Genomic DNA, 21,408 nt, shown 5'->3' on the forward strand with positions numbered 1-21,408 from the left:
TCAATTAGAGTGAGCCTCCCCTGAGCCAAAAGAAAAAACAAAGTCCCTCCCCGGTGCTTTAAAACACATTTGACATTTTGCACCCCACCCCCCCCACCCCCCCACCCCCCCTCCCCCCCTCACAAGTAATGAACACTCCCTTAGGATATTTAATTATCTGTAATTCTTGGTTCATTCAAAATACAGCAACATTTCAGCAACAAACTGCTCTGATAAAACATCAAGTCGTAAAGACACATTAAATAAGAACATTTAAAAACAACTAAAATGCCATTAAACAGAAAACAAGGTAAAATATACTAAAATAATATTTTATTATATCATACAAACTAATATATTTATCTTGTTATATAAACTTTAGAAGTTAAAATAAACTAAGACAGGTATAAAACACAAGAATAGAAAAGTAAAAATAAAAAGAATAAATAAAGTGAAGTGCAGAATAAGACATGAATAAATATCTGATTTAAGAGAAACACTTGTAGTTCCTGTGTTTGGCACAAAGATGGCGCTGTTTCATTACTTTGAGAGCAGCTCACTGACTCGTCACCTTTAACTGGAGATACTGAAGTCAAACCATCTGAAAGGCTCGAGCTGTCTCCACGCGTCAGGTTCATAAGGAGCTGAAATACTTTAATAATTATTAATATTCATCTCCTGCTGTATTAAGACACACTCTTATCCACTAAGAGCTGGTTTAAATCCTGGAGGTAAAAGTATGTGGACACTAAGGGATACAGAGGGGTGTTTTGCTGTCCATATACTTTTGGCCACATCTTAACATTGACATATCGGACTGAATTAGATTTTAACTGAACACATTTCCATGTAACGTCACCTGAATCAGGCACAAGAACAAAATATAAACTCGTCACCAATGTCCATTCGGAAATTAACCATTTTTAGGGACGCCCAAAAAACTCGTGACACATACAAGTGGAATGTTTTGGTGTCCACATACTTTTGGCCACATCTTTACCTACAAAATTCAGACAAAACTGGAGCCAAATAACGTAACACAGATCAATGTAATGAAAATTAACCATTTTTAGAACTGTCCACATACTTTTGGCCACGTTTGAACATCTAAATGTCGGATTAAATTAGACACTAATTTAACAATTGCTCACTTAAATCGGGCACAAAAACAAAATGTTAGACTTTCTCCAAAGTCCCTGCGATCTCAAATGCTACAATATTTTTGTGTCGACTCGCTTCATATGTGCAAATAACTCGTGTGTGAACTGATTAATGAACTGCCGCTACGTCCTTGGCATCACATGTTTTCGGGATCTCATTGCTGATTGGCTAGCGTGGTGCGAATCGCTCACTGAAGCTCAGATTTTTCAACTCTAACAAATAAGTGTGTGATGCGAAACCGCGTTACTCACTTCATTCGTGGCAATTAATTTGCATCCATCGTGACTTTACATTGACCTCCATTTATTTTCAGGCTGAAATTCAAGTTTTCTAAAGAGTAGGGACAAAAACCTACGTGAAACTTCCAGCTGATTTCAAATAAATTAATAATTTTCCGCTAATTTTCTTAAAACACACCAAAAAAATAAGATCTCCAACTGTAGTGTCAACTTGTTTGTATGAAAAAGTTCCACCCGATTTTAATTTAACATTCCTCAAATCTAACCACAAAAAGAAAAATCTCTCACGTATTTAAGGAAAAATAAGAAAATGTTTCGATTTTAATTGAGGAGTAAAAATGTTCATAGGTTTTTGCTGAAATTTAAGTTTTTCTGAAGAGGAGGGACAAAAATCTGACACTTTTCATGAGAAACTTTCAGTTGATGAAAATTGAATTGAATATTTTTCACAGATTTTGTCAAAACATGTCACAAAACTTAAGTAGTATCAACTTATTTTAACAAAACTATGGGAAAAAAAGATTTTTATTGAGAAATTTGAAATTAATTGTAGATTTTTGCTCAAATTTAAGTTTTTCTGAAAAGGAGTGACAAAAATCTGATGTCAAGATCTGATTTCAATAAAATGAATAATTTTTTACTTTTTTTTTTTTTTAACAAACCACAAAAAGTAAGATCTTCCATTGTATGTCAAACTATTTCAGGAAAAAAATGTAAAAGCATTTTCATTTCAGTTGAGAAATTTCAAAAATTTTCACAGTTTTTTTGCTGAAATTTAAGTTTTTCTGAGGAGTGACAAAAATCCGACTAGTTCCACCTGATTTCAATTCAATCGAACATTTTTTCAGTAATTATCTTAAGACAAACCATCTTTTACAGATTTTCTCAAAATTTTCTCAACTTATTTCAACAAAGCAAGGAATTTTTTTACATTTTTTTTTACAAATTTAAGTTCTTCTAAAGAGGAGAGACAAATATCGGACACCTCTAAGGAGAAACTTCCACCTGATTTCAATAGAATAAATCATTTTTCACCACCTTTCTTTAAACTTCCACTGTAGTATCAACACATTTCACAATAATTAAATAAGTATTTCCATGTTCTGCTACTTTATACTTGAATATAATTTTTTACTTTTTATTTTTGGGAGTATTTCATATTCACATTCAGAGGGAAAGCGTCCTCAGGGTGTATCATTAGCCCCGCCCCCTCCCCTGGCCACGCCCCTCCGGTTTTGACCCCCCTCTGTATATAAAAAAGTTTTCGGTGTGTGGCGGCTCCCGAGTCTCAGACACGCCAGAATGGAAACGCTCCTCGGTGCGCTCACTGGCACACCTCCCTGTCCTCCTCCTCCTCCTCTTCCTCTTCTTCTTGTTGGTTGCGCAGCGGCACTCCGGCAGCTCCTCACCGGGACTCGTAGGAGACACATTTAGAGAGTCAAAGCAGAAGTGAGGATGCGCTGTGTGTGGATGGATTGAGGCTGAAAGATGGATCGTCGGGTCGTGGAGTATGCTGCAGGGAGGTTTCCAGCTGGGCTGATGCTGATTCATCAAACACGGTTTCTTCTTCTGCTGCTGATGCTGCTCGCGTGAAGCTGCTCGGAGGACTCTGCGTCTTGTTGTGGCGACGGGCTGTTGAGGATGACCAAACACGTCCATGTCACGATGTGAGAGGAAGATCTGCTGCACACGCGTCTTCGAGTGGATGGAAACAAAGTGCGCCGAGTGGCATCCAAGTGCGTCAGACCTGAGCGGAGCGTCGTTACGCATGGAGACAGCTCGGGACTGAGCTTCTGCGTCTTCACATTTCTTTTTTATGACTTTGACAAACGAGAGAAAAAGTTATTCTCACTCCTCCTCAAACAGAAAATGAGTAGCTGTCTTTTCCGACTGGCACTCCTCGTGGCTTGCGTCCTCTCCATCCGCTGCACCGCTGCGCCCGGGACCGAGGCGGAGGCGCACACGGCGTCCCGGGATACCTGCGCGTCCTGCGGCGTCGCTCAGCCGGAGGACCCCGAGTCGGGCCGGCTGAACGTGGACTTCCTGGAGGCGGTGAAGAGGCACATCCTGAGCCGGCTGCAGATGCGGGAGAGGCCCAACATCACGCACCCGGTGTCGAAGGCGGCCATGGTGACGGCGCTGCGGAAGCTCCACGCCGGGAAGCTGCGCGAGGACGGGAGGGTGGAGATCCCCAACCTGGACGGACACCCGATGAGCAACGAGGTGCTGGAGGAGAGCTCGGAGATCATCAGCTTTGCGGAGAAAGGTGCGTGATGGAGGCACATGTTCATGTTCAGGCGCAGATTCAAAGAGTTTTTAACAAGAAACTTCAGTTGATTTCAAATATATTTAACATTTTCCGCTGATTTTCATAAATCAAACCACAAACAGTGAAGTCCCCCACTGTGACGTAAACTTATTTCAGGAAAAATGAAAAGACGTTTAGATTTTAAGTGAGAATTTTGAAAATTCTTGCAGATTTTTGCAGAAATTCAGGTTTTTCTAAAAAAAAAAAAAAAAAAGAGTGACAAGCAACCTCCACCTGATTCAAACTATATGTGACATTTTTCACTATTTTTCTTAAAATGAACCACAAAAGTAAGACCTCCCACTGTAGTGTCAACTTATTTCAGGAAAAATGAAAAGACGTTTAGATTTTTATGAGAAATATGAAAAGTTTTTGTAGATTTTTCTGAAGACGAGTGACCAAGTGACACTTCTTACGAGAAAGTTCCACCCAATCAATTTAACATTCCTCAAAACAAACCACAAAAAGTTAAATCTCACATGTATTTCAGGAGAAATACGAAAACATTTTGATTTTTATGCAGAAATTTGAAAATTCTCATAGATTTTTGCTGAAATTCAAGTTTTTGTGACAAGGACTGACAGAAGTCTGACACTTCTAACAAGATAGTTCCACCTGATTCGATTAAATTTAACATCTTTCAGTAACTTTCTTAAACAGAACCACAAAAAGTAAGATCTCTCACTGTAATGTCAACGTATTTCATGAAAAATAAGAAAACGATTCAATTTTTATTGAGAAATGTGAAAATTCTCGTAGTTTTTCAGAAGAGGAGTGACCAAAATCTGACGCTTCTATCGTGAAACATTTCTCAAACCAAAGCACAAAAAGTAAGATCGCCCACTGCAGTGTATTTCAGGGGAAAAAATGTTTAGTGTTTTATTTATTTTTTGTGAGAAATTTGAACATTCTTGTTGATTTTTGCTGAAATTTGAGTTTTTCAGAAGAGGAGTGACCAAAATGACACTTCTTAGAAGAAAGTTCCAATTTTAATTTAATATTTCTCAAAACAAACCACAAATATTAAGTAGGCTAGTGTCAAATCATTTGAACAAAACAGAGAAAACAATTTGATTTTTATTGTGAAATTTGACATTTTTTTGTAGATTGTTGCTAAAATTTCACTTTTGCTGAAGAGCAGTGACAAAATTTTGACACTTCTAACGATAAACTTCCACCTGATTTTTAATCTGTAAATATTTGTCACAAATTTTGTCAAAACCAGCCACAAAAATTTAGTAGCGTCGAATCATTTCAACAAAACTGAGGAAAAATATGAATTTTTATTGCGAAATTAGAAAATTCTCATAGAATTTTGCTCAACTTTGTTTTTCCAACCACAGAGTCATTCTAAAGTCATTGAATGTTGGTGTGACTTCAACGTCAGACACCAACGAAAAATGGTATCCTTTCATATTGGCAGGATACACGGCCAGTCGCCAAATTTGTTTTACGATGCCCGGCAGCGTTCGGAGGAAAGACAGCCTGACTACAACAAAAGTTAAGGTGGCAGAAGTCCGAATAGGGCGGGTGGGATGGGTGGTGGATGGCTCCAACTTTCACCAGGGATGCCGGTGTTCACTTCCTGTAAAATTCTAAAACCAAACCCTTCTTTTTTCCAATCACGTGCGTTAAATTCGACGTAGTGCTTTTATTCTGAAAGAGACTGTATGCAAACTGTACATTTCCTGTGAAAACAGAAGTGTATTTTGAAAACAGACAATGCATGTAACAGGCTGAAGTTGACACGGCGTCCCAGAACGTCAACAACCAACACACCCAGGGTACCTTGGACGCCATATGTGGACGTGGAAAGTCCATGACCAAACGTGGACATGTGACGAGGTCACAGTGTGTTCTGAGGAACTCTGACACTGCTAAAGTTAAACTTCCACCTGATTTATTACCAGAACAAGCCAGAAAATTTAAGTAGTTGCGACTCATTTCACCAAAACTAAGAAAAGATTTGAATGTCTAGGGTGAAATTTGAAAGTCTCGCAAAGACAAAACATCAAATTTGACCCCACAAAAGACAAATATGGTCTTATGTGTCACACACACGGCGCCCTGCCTGGAGAAGTGGCCTGGATTTATGAATGAAGAGCTTAACTCTAACACGACTCTGGGGCGTCAAGTCTGACGAGGCTTTATGAGACTCTGCGGACTCATAAAAAGGAGGCAGGACACTTGTTGTACTCGTGAAATCTAATATCTGAGATGATACTTGATGCATGTAGCTGATGAATCAGGTGCTGCTGCAGCCGCCTCTGCTCCGTGTGTGTGTGTGTGTGTGTGTGTGTGTGTGTTCAAAGTGTCTTTATATATCGACTGAACGAGAACCAACCCAGAGACCGTCCTGATGTTGAACAGATGTTGATACAGGGGCCTGAAAACCCGCCAAAATAAAAGCAGAGGCTGTGCGTACAGCTGCCTGGTTTGGTGAAGATATCAATCCACAAAGCTCTAATAAGACTCTTGTACACTCGTGAACATGCCGGCTATAAAAACACATCCTGCTCTGTCATCACGAGCTGAACGTTCGCAGTGTAGACGCATCAAAGTCAGACGAGCCGCGGCTGCAGAAACTCGTCATTTAGTCTGGTTAAATAAGATGTTTGGTGTTGTTCTGAAGCCGCTGTTGGGAAGCTTTACATGAGACAGGGCGTTACCAGTCAGAGAATCGCAAACACAGACAGAGGATGGTTTCGTCTAGATCAGGGGTGTCGAGCATACGGCCTGGGGGCCAGACCTGGCCTTCCAAAGGGTCCAATCCGGCCCAGTCGATGACCTTGCACACCTTATAGTGATGCACTTGTGAAGACTAAGACTCGTCAGGTTGCAGGAGCAGGTGAAACACCTACGATCAAATATGGCCCGTGAACCAAAATGAGTGTGACACCCCTGATCTAGACGATCAAAGAATCGTAAGAACTTTGACTGTAGTTCGGTGGATGCAGAGCTGAGAGAGCTGGTCAGATTCTGGAGTCTTTGATTGTACTTTGTAAGCATGCTGCATTCAAGTGCTGGAGAGGAGAGCTGGACATGTGGGACTCCTGGCTCCCACCCCAGTGTTGTGTTCACTTTCCTAGAAAACCCCCCGAGCGCACACAAACATAAACTCGGGCAGCGTTTAGCTCGGTGTCGGCGGAGGTTTGCTCCCCACTGAGAGCCTTTTAGTTTCAGATGTTTCTCTCTGTGGCCGCTGTGTCGCAGACCTTCCACCTCGCCGTGCCGCGCTTGCCAGTTGGCCGCGTTACCGGCACTGAGCGGCTGTCAGCGGGGACGTGGCACGGCGACAAGGCTCAGAGGAACAATTTACTCAGGGGCGGCTGAAAGGGAGCTGAAAATGATCAACGACGCCACCTGCTTCGCCCACGTGCGTCCGTCCGCTCGCCTCCCGAGAAGCTAAACATCTGCTTTCCACATCAACGCGTCGCAGTTTGAGGCCGTCGCTGCGAACATGTGTTGGTTATGTCATGTGTCTGAGCGTTTGTTTCTCTGTCATGTCTTCATGTGTGTCTGCGTTGGCGTATACAAGCATCTACATCCAGGATACTTTGCGTGTGTGTGTGTGTGACATGGCAGGGTTGTGTTGAATCAGTCCCCTCAGTATAAGGTCAGAGCTTTTGTGTCGGCCGTCGTGCAGCCTGAATGCAGATTGACGGGCTGAACCCTGCAGCCTGGCACCCCATTAGAATTCACAGTGTGTGTGTGTGTGTGTGTACAGCCTCTATATGAAAACACAGTGTGACTGGAGTGTTTGTGAGTTTACAGCGTCACACTGTGTCGTCCAGATTCCCACTTTTCCTGAACGCAGCGTGTGCAAATCACCACCTTTAAAAACAATCTCCCTTCAAGGTCAGTTTAGCAGCTTGTGGAGCTTTCAATCACATCATATGATCTTCATCGGCAGATAGAGTTTGACGTAGAGGTGTAGAACTTCAAAGTCCCTTTTCCCAGAGCGCATTAATCCTTTGAAACTCGAGCAAACTGGCCGGATATCTCTCAGAAACATGGGACGAGGGCAACGAGCAACTGAACAAGAAATCAGTTAAAAGTTAAAGTGCTAAAAAAAGTCTAATTTTCAAATGTATCCACAAACAATCGTTCGTATGATATCCTATAAAATTGTGTCCCAAAACTGACCCTGCGTCCTTAACGTAAAGTTATGTAATCTGGAGGTTAGGTTCAGGAGAGGAAACATGGTGATGACTTACCATAAAATGAATCAGACAGTTCCGAAAAGTCGAATAGACGGCTTTTCTTCTGTGTCTGATGCGGAGGCCACCACCCATGCGCCAGTATTCAACACCTTTGGAATGAGACCAGGCTGGGTCGGAAAAACAAATTTAAGAAATATTCTGCGAGAATTTCCAAATTTCACAGTTAAAAATGAGTCGACAATACTTAAATATGAGGCTAGCTTTGACATTTTTTTTAAAAAATATTAAATTTAATTGGAATCAGGTGGAACGTTCTCATCAGAAGAGTCAGATTTTTGTCACTCCTCTCCAGAAAAAGTTAAATGTCAGCAAAAATCTACAAGAATTTTCAAATTTCTTAATAAAATTTTTTACTTTTTCTTATTTTTCCTGAAACACATTGACACCACACTGTAAGAGCTTCCCTACTGTGATTCGTTTTGAGGATTGTTAATCAGGTGGAAATTTCTTGTTAGAAGTGTTAGAATTTTTGTCAAAAAAAAACTTAAATTTCAGCAAAATTCGATTCGTTTTTCTTAGTTTTGTTAAAATAAATTTGACACAACTTGCTTTTGTGGCGCGTTTTAAGAAAAATAGTGAAAATGTTAAATTTGATTGAGATCAGGTGGAACTTTGTGTCAGATTTTTGTCACAGCTTTTAAGTAAAAATCAAATTTCAGCAAAAATCTGGGAGAACTTTCAAATTTCTGAATAAAAATCTAAATGCTGTCTTATTTTTCCTGAAATATGTCAACACTCCAGTGGGACATCTTGTTGTGGTTTGTTTTGAGAAATGTTGAATTTGATTTTAATTAGGTGTCAGATTTTTCTTCAGAAACACTTCAATTTCAGCAAAACTCTATGGAAATTTTCAAATTTCTCCACATCAATCACAATGTTTTCTCAGTTTTGTTAAAACAAGACACTACTAACTTTTTGTGGTTTGTTTTGAGGCACTTAGTGAAAAATGTTGAACTGAATTTAAAGCAAGTGGAAGTTTCATGTTAAAAGGGTCGGACCATTTTTGTCACTTTTCAGAAAAACTTCAGCTAAAATCTACGAGAACTTTCAAATCATGCTCATTTAATTCATGCAGTCTTTTTCAAAGTAAACTTTCAACATTGGTAAAATGCTTCGTTTTTACGTTTATTTCCTTAAGTTTTGGTAACAAAAGTGTGTGGACACATTTAGAAAAAAATCACTGAAGACATTTGTTATGTGACATACGTCCCTAGCTGCACATACCAGCACACTACGTTGGACTTCTCAGCATGGATTCTACAGCATTTGGTGCATCCTCTGATGCTGCTGTTTAGAGTGTTTAGAAATACATTCAAGTCTGTGATTTTGCCTTTGTTAGCAAACTTAGAAAGAGGATGTGGGACTCCTGGTTTCCACCCCCGTGTTGTGTTCACTTTCCTGGAAAACCCACAAGCGCACACAAACATAAACTCGGGCAGCTTTTAGCTCGGTGTCAACGGAGGTTTGCTCTTTTAGTGTCAGAGCCTTCTAGTGTCAGATGTTTGTCTAGGTAAAAAAAAAATCTTTAAACCCACTTGGTTATGGTCAGGAAAACAAAATGTTTTGGCGTGGAAGACACAGTTTGGGGGCACAATCCCTGCAGGAAGCACAGCACTGACTCACCAAATCACAGCTGGTTTTGAACAGTGGTCTCTCCTAAATTATAAACTACGTCACTTTAGAAACGTCGCTATGTTACGTATGAAACGGAAAAATGTAACATATCTGTGGTTTGCACAAACGTACAGTGCCAACATTTTCTTCTGGTGACTCAGCTGCTCACATCGGTACTTTTTATATCGTCCAAGATCTCTAATTCACCTCGTCTGTTTGCAGAGTTTATTCAAAAACTTTGTGTAAAAGTTGTGCTTGGTATTAATTTAGAAGTAGTGCGTTATGACGAGCATTTTAGGAGTCAGACTTCTCCCATCCAGTGTTGATTTTGACAGCTTGAGATGAAAATGTTTCTTAGTTTTAGTCACATTTTAGTCATTTTTATCCTTCGTTGTTTTAGTTGACAAAAATGTGAAGTCCGGCGGCTGATGGCTGTTGCTCCGCTGCCTAACAAGCGGAGCTAGCTGCTAACAGCCACCGCCGCAACTAACAAACTCTACGAATCCATCCCGGCCGTTCTCGGCTTTCAATGTCTGACAGTCCACCACTAACATTTTCACTACGTCTTGTCTTGTCAATGAAAATGAAACGTAGATTTCATCTTAGTTTTTATCATCAAGATCTATTTTTAGTTCGTCATCGTCTCATTTTCGTCATGCAAAAAGAGGTTGCTGCCGAAAAGTTTTCCTCATAGTTTTCATCAATGAAATTAACACTGCACCCAACAACGGCGCCAGATATTTATAAAATAATCTCTTCATTTTTAATTTGTTATATTTAATTCATTTATTGGCATCCATGTCTGTATAAGCTTTACACCTCCTAAAATCATTCACCGTCTTTGAAAGAACAGAGGGAAGTCTCAACAGCCACATTTGAAACCAGCGGTTTAACCATTTGAACGCCAACAACACGGTGCACGTGACTTCCTCCTGCACGGAAACCACAGGAGAGTCAGCGTTTCTGTCGCCGCAGATTTCCAGTGAAAATTCAAGCTGAAAATGTGACGTCACATCAGCATGTGAGAGCTTTAAAATGAGCTGGTTATCAAAACTCATGTCAGCAAAAGCGTATTTTAGCCTAACTTTAGCTTTTATGAGGACATTAGAAACTGTTCTTTGGGAAGCCGTGGTAGAAGTTTCACAATCTTTGCTGCAGCACGGTGCGGTTTATTTATCTGTCTGTCATTTGTCACCAGAAAAGCGGAATTTATACTTCTGTGTTGAATCGAGACGTTGCTTTCATCGCCATAGTTCAGACAAAGTCAGGTTTTAGCCTTTTGATCGAGTATGTGGTGACTGACCTGCAAGATCTGCACTTGCAGCTCAGCTTAACCTTTGTTTTCGCTCTGCAGGCACTTATCGTCTTGATTTTCATCTCGCCGCGGCGCTCTAATCTGCAGCAGTGTGTGATCTAACATCCCGAGCTGCTGAGTAATGACTCGGAGATTACTTCGTCTCGTGATGGATGAGGTAATGCATGTGGGGGCTCGCTTTGATGGTCGCCAGCAGCTCCCTCTGAGCAACACTTTGGTACATTTCTGTTGTGTAACGCAGCACAGCGCTCTGGTTGCTCCGAGTTCAGGAGGAATGATTCTTATCTTCCTCACCTGACAGCTGTCCATCGGCTCGTGTCCTCCTCGCATCTCCGGTGCTCCACGGTCTGGACGTTTGAGCCCTGTAATGGCAGCTGAGAGTTCTGTAAGCATCTCAAGATAAAGTACCCAAAATGTAAAACACAGCAGATTGAGGAGCTTCTCGTCCCGAGTGTGCCGGGTTTCATCAGGCCATCAATTACCCAGGAGCACTCTGGGATATTTACATGTCTCCGCACGAGATCAAAACTCTGTCCCTCCTTAATGGGAGCACTGGCCTGCACAAAGACACACAGTGAAAGCTCAGTAAATGGAGAGATGGATTACTAATCCACACGGAGCAACTCAAATAAAAACGTTTTTAGTTTGACGCACTTTTGGTTTTCATCAGTTGTGGGAAAGTTGGAACAGGAAGTGACTTTATTAGAAGATGACTGAAAGTCAAGTTTTTATGCCTCCATGCTGGTGATAGTCGTGTTTTGAGGTTGTCCATCCGTAGGTCCCATCCTTGTGAACGTGACATCTCAAGAACATTGAGGGAATTCCCTAGAATTTGGCACAAACACCCACCTAGACTCAACAATTAACTAATAAGATTTTGGAAGTCATAGGTCAGCGATCGAGGTAACTTTAACCTGGTTCGTCTCATTCTCATGAACAAGATATATTATGAGCACTCTGAGGGAATTTCCTCAAGTTTGGCACAAGCGTCCACTTGGACTCAGAGATAAACTGATAAGCCTTTGGTTGCCAAGGGTCAAAAGTGAAAGGTAACCGTGATTTTGCTTACATTTTATTCTTGTGAATGAGACATCTCAAGACCACTTTGAGGGAATTATTTCAAATTTGGCACAAACGCCCACTTGGATTCAGCGATGAACCGAATAGATTTTGTTGGTCAAAGATCACTGAACACTTAACACTTGAACACAATATCTCAAGAAGGCCATGAGGGAATTAACTCATATTTAGCACAAACGTCCACTTGGACTCATCAAAAAACTGATTAGAATTTGGTGGTCGAAGGTCACTGTGACCTCACAAAACATGTGGTTGTCCATAACTCAAGAATTCTTTTGCAAATTATGACAAACACAAATGTCTAACAGGATATCGACATTTTATATCCAAAAGGTCAAAGGTCAGCTTCACTGTGACATCATCATGTTCTGCATAGAACACTTTTCTGTCCGTTACTCAGCATCATATCTCAGGAACAGAAGGGGACGGCAGCAAGATGGTGATTCTTGTTGTTTCTGAAGGGTTTGAATCACATTTTAAAAAAAAGCCTCTGACCATTTGCAGTCTGCTCTGAGGCCTCATTGTGAGGACAGTTAGAATCCATAAGATCTCATTTTCAGGCAGCATTCAACGCAGAGCCTTTGAACCTTTGTGTGCCGCTCTCTTAAGCTCCCCCACCCCCATCCCCCACCTTCCTCCTCCTCCTCCCCATATTTGGGCCAACTCGAAGGCCAAGTGGCCTGGTGCCCAACGCCTTCCTGTCACAGTCCGCAGGATCTGTGCTGCCACCCTGAACTGAGGGGAGGCTGGGGCCTGTTGTCTCACTTTAAGCTGTTCCCAAGTTCACCAAATCGCCTGTCCAGTGCTCCGTCTGTCTGTCTGTCCCCAAAGACATTTAGATGTCCCACGTGATAAAGAGCTGACACAACTGTCCACTTTGACTTAATGTCCTGAGACCCCAGCTATGTTTGGTATGCATTTTCAAAAAACTAAGTGATAATGAAGTCCCAGTGTCCTCAAACGAGTGCTTCTTGGTTCTGCAAAGTTTCAACCATAAAATGTGTTCAGGTTTTGTATCTTGTCCACTCTTGTCTGAGTCAGCTGCAGATGGACTTGGCAGAGATGGCTGCCATCTTGTTTTTATTAGTGTATTTTGGTCTTGCCACCACTAAACAACACATAACAGGTCTGAGTTAAGCAGAAGTTAGTTAAAAGTACCCGGTTGTTCGAAATCTCTCTGGTGTTACTTTATTATTGATGGATCCCTCTAATGTGTTCTCCTTCCTCAGATGACATGGTGACGTCCAAGTCCAGCCTGTTCTTCATGATCTCCAGCGAGGGGAACCAGAACCTGTACGTGACGCAGGCCACCCTCTGGCTCTACTTCAAGCTGCTGCCGTCCCCTCTGGAGGTGCGCCCGAGGCGGAAGGTGACGGTGAAGGTGTACTACCAGGAGCCCGGCCTCGGCAGCAAGTGGAACCTGGTGGAGAAACGGGTGGAGCTGAAGCGCAGCAGCTGGCACACCTTTGTGCTCACCGACGCAGTGCGGTTGGTGTTTGAGAAGGGCGACCGGCGCCAGAACCTGGACGTGCGCTGCGAGGGCTGCGAGGCGGAAGGTGTCGTGCCCATCCTGCTGAACCACAACGACGAGTCCCACCGGCCCTTCCTGGTGGTGCAGGCGCGGCAGTCTGACAGCAAACACCGGATCCGCAAGAGGGGGCTGGAGTGCGACGGCAGCAGCAGCCTGTGCTGCCGCCAGCAGTTCTACATAGACTTCCGGCTCATTGGCTGGAACGACTGGATCATTGCGCCGTCGGGATACTTTGGGAACTACTGCGAGGGGAACTGTCCCGCCTACATGGCGGGCGTCCCCGGCTCGGCCTCGTCCTTCCACACGGCGGTGGTGAACCAGTACCGCATGCGGGGGATGAGCCCAGGCTCCATGAACTCCTGCTGCATTCCCACCAAGCTTAGCACCATGTCGATGCTTTACTTTGACGACGAGTACAACATCGTCAAGCGGGACGTTCCCAACATGATCGTGGAGGAGTGTGGCTGTGCTTGAGTATGTTTTATTCCTGTTTATTTAAGGTGGAACTGAAGATTCACAATATTACAACAACAACAAAAAAATGAATATAGAAACAGAATATTTATGGACGACGGAAAAAACATGCGCACACACAACCTCATCCACACATATCTACACCCCTCATGTATGCCTGCACAAAAACTTGTACATATATTTATGTTTGTTGATATATTTGGTTATATTCTCTGGTGGAAGACTGATTCGGTCTCCTTCAAAGGGACGTGAAGAGTTCTCTTCCAAATCTTTGGAAAACAATCATTATTAAGTATCTCTAAGATAGCGAGGATCTGGCTCAAGACTTACCTACTAGCCTTTACACAGCAGCATCACGTGATGTCATTTCCTGCCGTGGGTCACGTCGTTAGAGTTTCATTAGAAGTTTTGGAATTAAACTCTTCATGTGTAGAACATAAACCCAACCTTGAGTGTGAAAAAAAAAAAAAGAAAAAAGTCTCCAGAGGAGCCTCACGAGAGTCACGAACTGGGTTGGGGGGTGATTCAGCTACGCCTCTTTCAGGAGCAGTTTGAGGGGACAAGCACTGAAAATGTTAATACATCCGTCAACGTACAGCACTTCTGGCCAGGAGTCACACAGTTACGCTAAGAGAAACTTTGGTCCACGAGAAAATCGGCTTCAAGCTGAACGTTTGGACGCATTCCAGACATGGATGGAAACAGAAAAATATAATCGGTAGAGACTTTTCAACAAGGTTTTCACTGACGCTGTCACCAAACCGTGAAATTGTCCTCTACAGTGAAAGGTAGACTTGCCAATGTGAGGTGTCGCACCTGAAATTCATAAAAATGTTGACTGTTTGGAGGTCGTGTTTCCAATTGTTCTTCACTTTCCATTATCTTCATTGTTGAGGAGGCACTGTCACATGTTTCTGAAAGTTGGAGAGGTATTTCAACTTTTATCAATCAAGGATGAAGGTGAATCTCGGAAACCACTGGCTATGGTTGCAGACGATAACCATTTAGGAGGGCCAGTATTTTGTGCTGATCTGGTGTAGACAAGACTTACCCTTCAGTGTGAAGGTCATTTCGGCTTATCTCATCAACAGACATCTATGATACAGGTGGTTATTTAAAAAGCTAAAAAAAAAAAAAGCTAACTTGTTGTCGGACCATAGCCAATGAGTTCTAAGATTGGATTTCGGTTGATATGTTCCGCCTTTCAACATGGACACTTAACCTACCATCCAAACCTAATTGATCAGTATTATTCAGACTACAAAACACTTCCGAAACCAAAATCTTGTCCCATCGCCTACAGATTCTTCAAGCATACACAGGTATCTACTGATAGAGATCAGGGTAACCCTAACTTCTACAGAAATTGCTAAGTGTTGTGGGGACGAACGGCTGTTTTGTTGAAAACTTCCTTCAAATTACTAATCGGTTGTCTCTCAAAAATAATTTATGTGCTTAATTTTCCCTAAATTTAACAACTTCCAACTTTAAATTACCCGATTCTTTCCCTTCAAACACTGACTACGTTTACATGCACAAAATATTCAGGCTTTTGCCCTTATTCGTAAAAAGACGATATTCCTACCAAGCTGTTAACGTGGCTAATGAAAATGAATATTACACTAATATTCCTGTTTGCATGCAGCAGGACGCACGCTTATTAACATGACATTTATCACGCCAAAATATGGAACAGCTTCTTTGCAGGTTTCCTACAGTGGCGGACTTGTTGGACCATGTGAACCAACACATCCTCACTGTGACCTCGTCACATGTCCACGTTTGGTCATGGACTTTCCACGTCCACATATGACGTCCAAGGTACCCTGGGTGTGTTGGTTGTTGACTTCCGTTTTCACAGGAAATGTACAGTTTACATACAGTGTCTTTCAAAATTAAAGCACTACATCAGTACAACACTGCAAATTGACAAGTTTTTCCCCTCTTCAATAACATACGCACGTGGTTGGGTTTAGAAAAAAAAGAACAGGGTTTGACTTTATAATATTATAGAAAGTCAGTTGGATCCATCCACCTTTGCACCCACCCGCCCTACTCAGACTTCTGCCACCTTAATGTCTGTCATTGTCCCGCTGCGTTTTCCCTGAAATAATAACAGCGACTGGCCGCGTAATGCATCCAAATACTGCTGTTACATCCTGAATAATACCGGCATATCCCACATGACCTAATCGGAAAATGCTTGATTTGGAAAAAGGTCTACTTCGGAAAATCCAAACTGAATATGCTGTTCACATGACCTGCATGAAATTCAGAATATTGTTAGAATAATGGTGGAATATTAATGTGCATGTAAATGAACCCAATGTCTCACAAATTACAAAGCTGAGATCATTCACTGTGAACCACTCAAACTAAACTAAAAAGGAGGGGGCAAATTGTTTGAGAGCACGATTTAGTATCTGAGGGCCTGCCAAAAGTTCCTCCTACAGGAATCTGAATATTTCAGTAGTTAACAACACAAACCATGTCCAGCTGTGCTCAGTCCAGTCCAGTCCAGTCCAGTCCAGTCCAATCCCAAAGGGACGACAAGATCTTTGCATACATGAGGATGGTGGAGTGAATATCAGGAACGACCTCACATTTTTGTTAACATTTGGATGTTGCAAGAAAAACCTTCAGATTGGATTCCTTCCTGTTGATGAAATTGAAGAAAATCTCATTTCAGTCACTGAAAGTGAAAAGTTGCGATATTGCTCAGTTTAGTGACGGTGCAGCTTCGTACTTCCCGACGCACACTTTGATGATAGCACTTGCAGATTGAAATGCCTTTAATGAGCCCTATGTGGCGCACCATTGCCCACGGTCCTTCTAAAAAGAAATAAGTGCCGCATGAGCTATGCAATGTATAGTATTTACCCATACACCAGACAAGCTGAACTTAAGCTCTTCTGACAAACTATCACCAATACTTGAAATGTAAGTGTGGTGAGCAGGGGGGCAGGTCGGGCTTCGGCCGGGAGGTTGGAGGATTAGAAATGTGTCTTTGGTGGTAGATGGTGAAGTCCCTTAGAACTTCTGACAACATCGCCAGTATCCCTTCCGTTCGACTGGTAGAAAAAAAATCAAGTTTATATGCTACACATGGCTTTTGCCAAATATATTTTGGAAGAAATTCCACTGTTGTTAAGATTATGTTTTACCAGTCAGTCCATGAGAATCAACTTTCAAAGTATTATGTTGCTAAAAACCATTATCTATCTCTACACTTCTTACGTCTGCTGCACAATACAGTAGATTTTGACACATTTTAGCTGGACTTAATGCATTACCATACAGCAATGGTTCCCAACACAGCAAACACAATTTTGGCTACACAAAATTCTTTCAATCTTCTGAGCTCTTCCTTAAATTCATTGGATCATCGCACCTCTTCAGGCCTAAAAACACTACTCAAGTCAAAGAAAGAAATAATGGAGTATTGGTTGAACTGCTGACAACTAGTAGACTTATGTTGTGCTCACACCAATGCAATGTGAATTTTTGCGTTAGGTTACTCATGCGAATTTGAACGCTAGAATAATTTGTGTTGACTCGCTTTGTGTGAATAACTCGTGTCTCACACATGTAAAATCGCGTGTACCCCCAAAAGACAAAAAATTTTGCCAGAGAGGAGGGGCTTCCCGCATATTTTCAGTCAGTCAGAGCTCCTTTTTATTCCTGTTTCTGTAAAAGTAGTGTCATAGAGCTTGGGGTAGCCACAGAACGACACAATCAGCTTCTCCACCACTAATCGGATGCATGAACTTCTGCAGATATGTCCGAGGTGTCAAATGTCCCTGGAGGATCTGCTGATTGGCTATCTTGATGCAAATTGGTCGCTGAAGTTCACATTTTTCAACTCTCGCAAATAAGTGTATGATGTGAAGTTGTGCTACTCGCTACATTCGCACTGATTAATTCGTGTCCATTTTGCCCCCTGGCAGGAATTTGTGCCTAATCACATCTTTGCATTGAATCGTCGTGTATTTTCCGGCTAAAATTCAAGTTTTTCTGAAGAGTAGGGAGAAAAATCTGACACTTTTATTGAAAAAGTTCCACCTAATTTCAATTAAATTTGCATCATTTGCATCACTCATGTCGCGTCCATCACGCAGCCTGGCGGGAATTCATGTCTAATCCCGTCTTTTCATTGACTCATGCCAATTCTTTATTTGTGCCCATTGTGAACACAATGTTTTACACAACCTATGAAAAGCGTTAAAAAGTACACTTTGTTTCAGGGCATCACAAGCCAAAAGAGGTTGGGAACTTTTGTTAAAGAGTATGAAAAAAATAGAAAACGTAAAAAATGACATCACCCTAATATAAAAGTTTCATTGTCACTTGCAGCTACCATTTTTATTTGGAACAGAGCAGCATGTTTTGAAACAGGCTAGAAATCAACCCAGTCATCAGAAAAAAAACTGTTGGCATTGTACGTTTTGCAAACCAAGGATACGGTACATTTGTTATTATGTAGAGAATACGATGAAACTTTTCAACAATGCTGTGGTTAATGTGATTAGGAAAAGATCAGGCTATGGCTGAAAGCACCAATCTGGAGGGCACAATCTCTGGCAGGGAACACAGCACAACACCTTACTGAGGGTTCTTTCACACCTGCCCTGTTTGGTTCGGTTCAGTCGAACTCTAGTTGGTTTGCCCCCTCAATGCGGTTCATTGTGCAGGTGTGAACACACCAAAACAACCGGACTGAGACCTTCTTGAAGAGGTGGTCTCAGTCCGGTTCCAAAGGAACTCTGGTGCGGTTGGTTTGTGGTGAGAAGGTGTTCTGACCTGGATGTGAAGCAACTGCAGTCACATGACACATTGTTTGGGTTAAACATGAGCATGTTACAGTCCTGGAGGATTATTAATGTGCACCTCCTCCTGTACTGCCTTAATATGCACATTCAGCACATCCAATGCATCAAAACATTGTTTTCTAGTTGGAGCCGCGCCTCGTTTTCAAACTGTATGCTTTGACTAAAATGAACAATGACAGCAATATAGTCCACGATGAGCAGCGCTAAAATCAACCTGCGTAGTTGTCCCTCCATTGTGACATTAGAAAGTGTCACATTTATCTTGCAAGTGGACTCTTCTTCAACGTTTGCTTTACTTCCTGGATTTTTCCCACATGGAAATTCTGACCAATCAAGAGCAGCTTTCTCACACAAGGCATTTGATCTGGTCCTCTTGTAAATGCTGCCGTGAGAACACGAACCAACTCTAGGCAATTACACAACTTTGGAACAACATGAGTCCCTGATTCAGACCAAAGGAGACCACTCCAGGGCTGACAGCAGCCTCAACCACAAGTGGATTTGTTATTTGCTGGTCTGCAGCTTGGCAGGCATCTTGCCAAGCTCTAATGTCACTTTAGAAATGTTGATATGAAAAGTAGAAATCAATCATATCCGTCTTTCTTAAGTGCTATATCAAAGGCAACTGGACTTGCTTGAGTTTCTTTAGGACGTTTCACCTCTCATCCAAGAGTCCTCTTCTGGTGGACCGGCGAGACATCTTCAAGAAACCTTAAGCAAGTCCAGTTGCCTACGATAGAGCACTTAAGATTACCATGACCTGGATGACTGAGAATCTTCAGCGACATATCTGTGGTTAGCAGAAACATACATTTCTTCCAGGTAATAAGCTGCAGAAATCTACTTTATTGTGCAAAGGACAAAGCTGGATGGACGAGTCTTTAAAGGATTCAATCGGTGTTACTGAATAGTGATTCTAAGGAGCAGTTTTCCTTCCCTTGCGCGATCATCAATTGAATCCTCTGAAATCTAAAAGGAGGCTAACTGGGGCTAACTTTGACCCAGATGTGATGCATGAACAGTGATTTTGGAGTCTAAATGAATGTGTCCCAGTGGAGTTCCCAGTTCGGCACCGAAACACACTTTGAGACACAGTTTCAGTCACTTTGACATCACTTTGATATTTTCAGGTTAGACCTGTTATTTCACGAGCCCTGCTCTCATTCACAGGCTTCACCACCACCAGGTACACATTTAAGAGAATACCTGCAGGTACTGCTTATTATCTCCTCCCGCCTCCTGTCCGACTCTCGACCCCGACTTCGCCTGCCACTGTAATCCTTCGCTCATTCTTCAAAGCGAATGGTTGTTAGAATATTTGCACTGGGGAGCTGTGTGACTAGTAATAAGAAAAATAAAAATGAATAGAAACTGCCATTGAAAAAAAAGTTATTTTTATAGAAGCAAAATTGAGCTCTGTTCAAATGTATTATACCTAATCATGGAACCAAAGAGGCCAAGAGGTTTAGCTATTGAAAGATGGCAATGCCGTCATGTTTGTGTTGTTGTAAATGACTTTGTGACAGTTTAAAAGAGGCCTAAACACTGTATCAGGGTATAATATCAGTCCATAATCAGCTTAATCTCTTTTCTATTTTGTACCTAGACATGGAATATTTCATATTTTTTCATCAAATTACTTAAATATTCCTAGTTTACTTTCTTCTTTTTGTTAGCTCTCGTTACAGAGTCATTTAGAGTGAAGCACACGCCATCTGATCCCTGTACAGTCGATGTAACATATGAATATGCTTTTGAAATATTTTGTTCTTTGTAATTGTTGAAAAATAAATTTCTTATTACCAATCATATGGATGTGTTGTTGGGTCATGAGACGAGAGACGGTCCTGGAGTCAAAAACCAATGGTGGAAAGTAACTAAGTGCGGTTACACTTCATAATAACCATCATTAATAAATAGTAAATTGATAGTTAACTTAAGTAGTTATTTTACTTTTAATATCATAATTATTAATGTTACGAATGATTAGCAATGCCATCATTTATATTATCTTAACAGTTTATTGTTGCACATTAAACATTGTATATACTATATTAAATATTTGTTAATGATTACCAAATTATTTGTAACTCTTTAAGAAATTGTTTGTAAAAACATTACATAGAAAGATGGAGCAGATACTTGTAACACTTGGTCACTTGGTTTGTACACCATCTATAGATATTATTTGGACGGCTATTACAAAATTGCAACTGATTATGAATGCACACCCCAGTATTAATAACCATTTAACGAGGTGTTATAATCAGTTACAATTTTCAATAGCCATCCAAATAATGCTTCAATAATGTCCAATTAATAACCATTAACTATTCAGTATTTGTTAATGATTATCAAATGACTGGAAAATCCTAAAGAAATACTTTGTACAAATATTACAGAGATACACAGACCAGATATTTACAACACATTGTTAACGGTAACATTGTGTAGATTGCCAGTGTAAAGTTGCAATTAATGATTTTAGTACCTTGTTATATGGTTAATAACCATTAGTAGTGGATCTCTAAACACATATGGGTGTTTATAGATGCACTACACAAAACTTATTAACATTTATTGGAATAGTCCAAGTGATAGCCATTAACAATGTGGTACAATATCTGGTCCATCTATGTACAGTTTCCTACACAT

General features: G+C 41.3%; 1 protein-coding gene across 1 annotated transcript; it reads left to right on the forward strand.

The window, feature by feature from the left end:
* The first annotated feature begins 180 nt into the window (after positions 1-180).
* LOC117250114 (inhibin beta B chain-like) lies at positions 181-20,558 on the forward strand. Its single transcript, XM_033616128.2, has 2 exons — positions 181-3,645; positions 13,149-20,558. The coding sequence occupies exons 1-2, from the start codon at positions 3,249-3,251 to the stop codon at positions 13,922-13,924; spliced, it is 1,173 nt and encodes a 390-aa protein (XP_033472019.1). The 5' UTR covers positions 181-3,248; the 3' UTR covers positions 13,925-20,558.
* Positions 20,559-21,408: the final 850 nt, after the last annotated feature.

This window comes from Epinephelus lanceolatus, chromosome 24, assembly GCF_041903045.1.
Source record: "Epinephelus lanceolatus isolate andai-2023 chromosome 24, ASM4190304v1, whole genome shotgun sequence".
NCBI lineage: Eukaryota > Metazoa > Chordata > Actinopteri > Perciformes > Serranidae > Epinephelus > Epinephelus lanceolatus.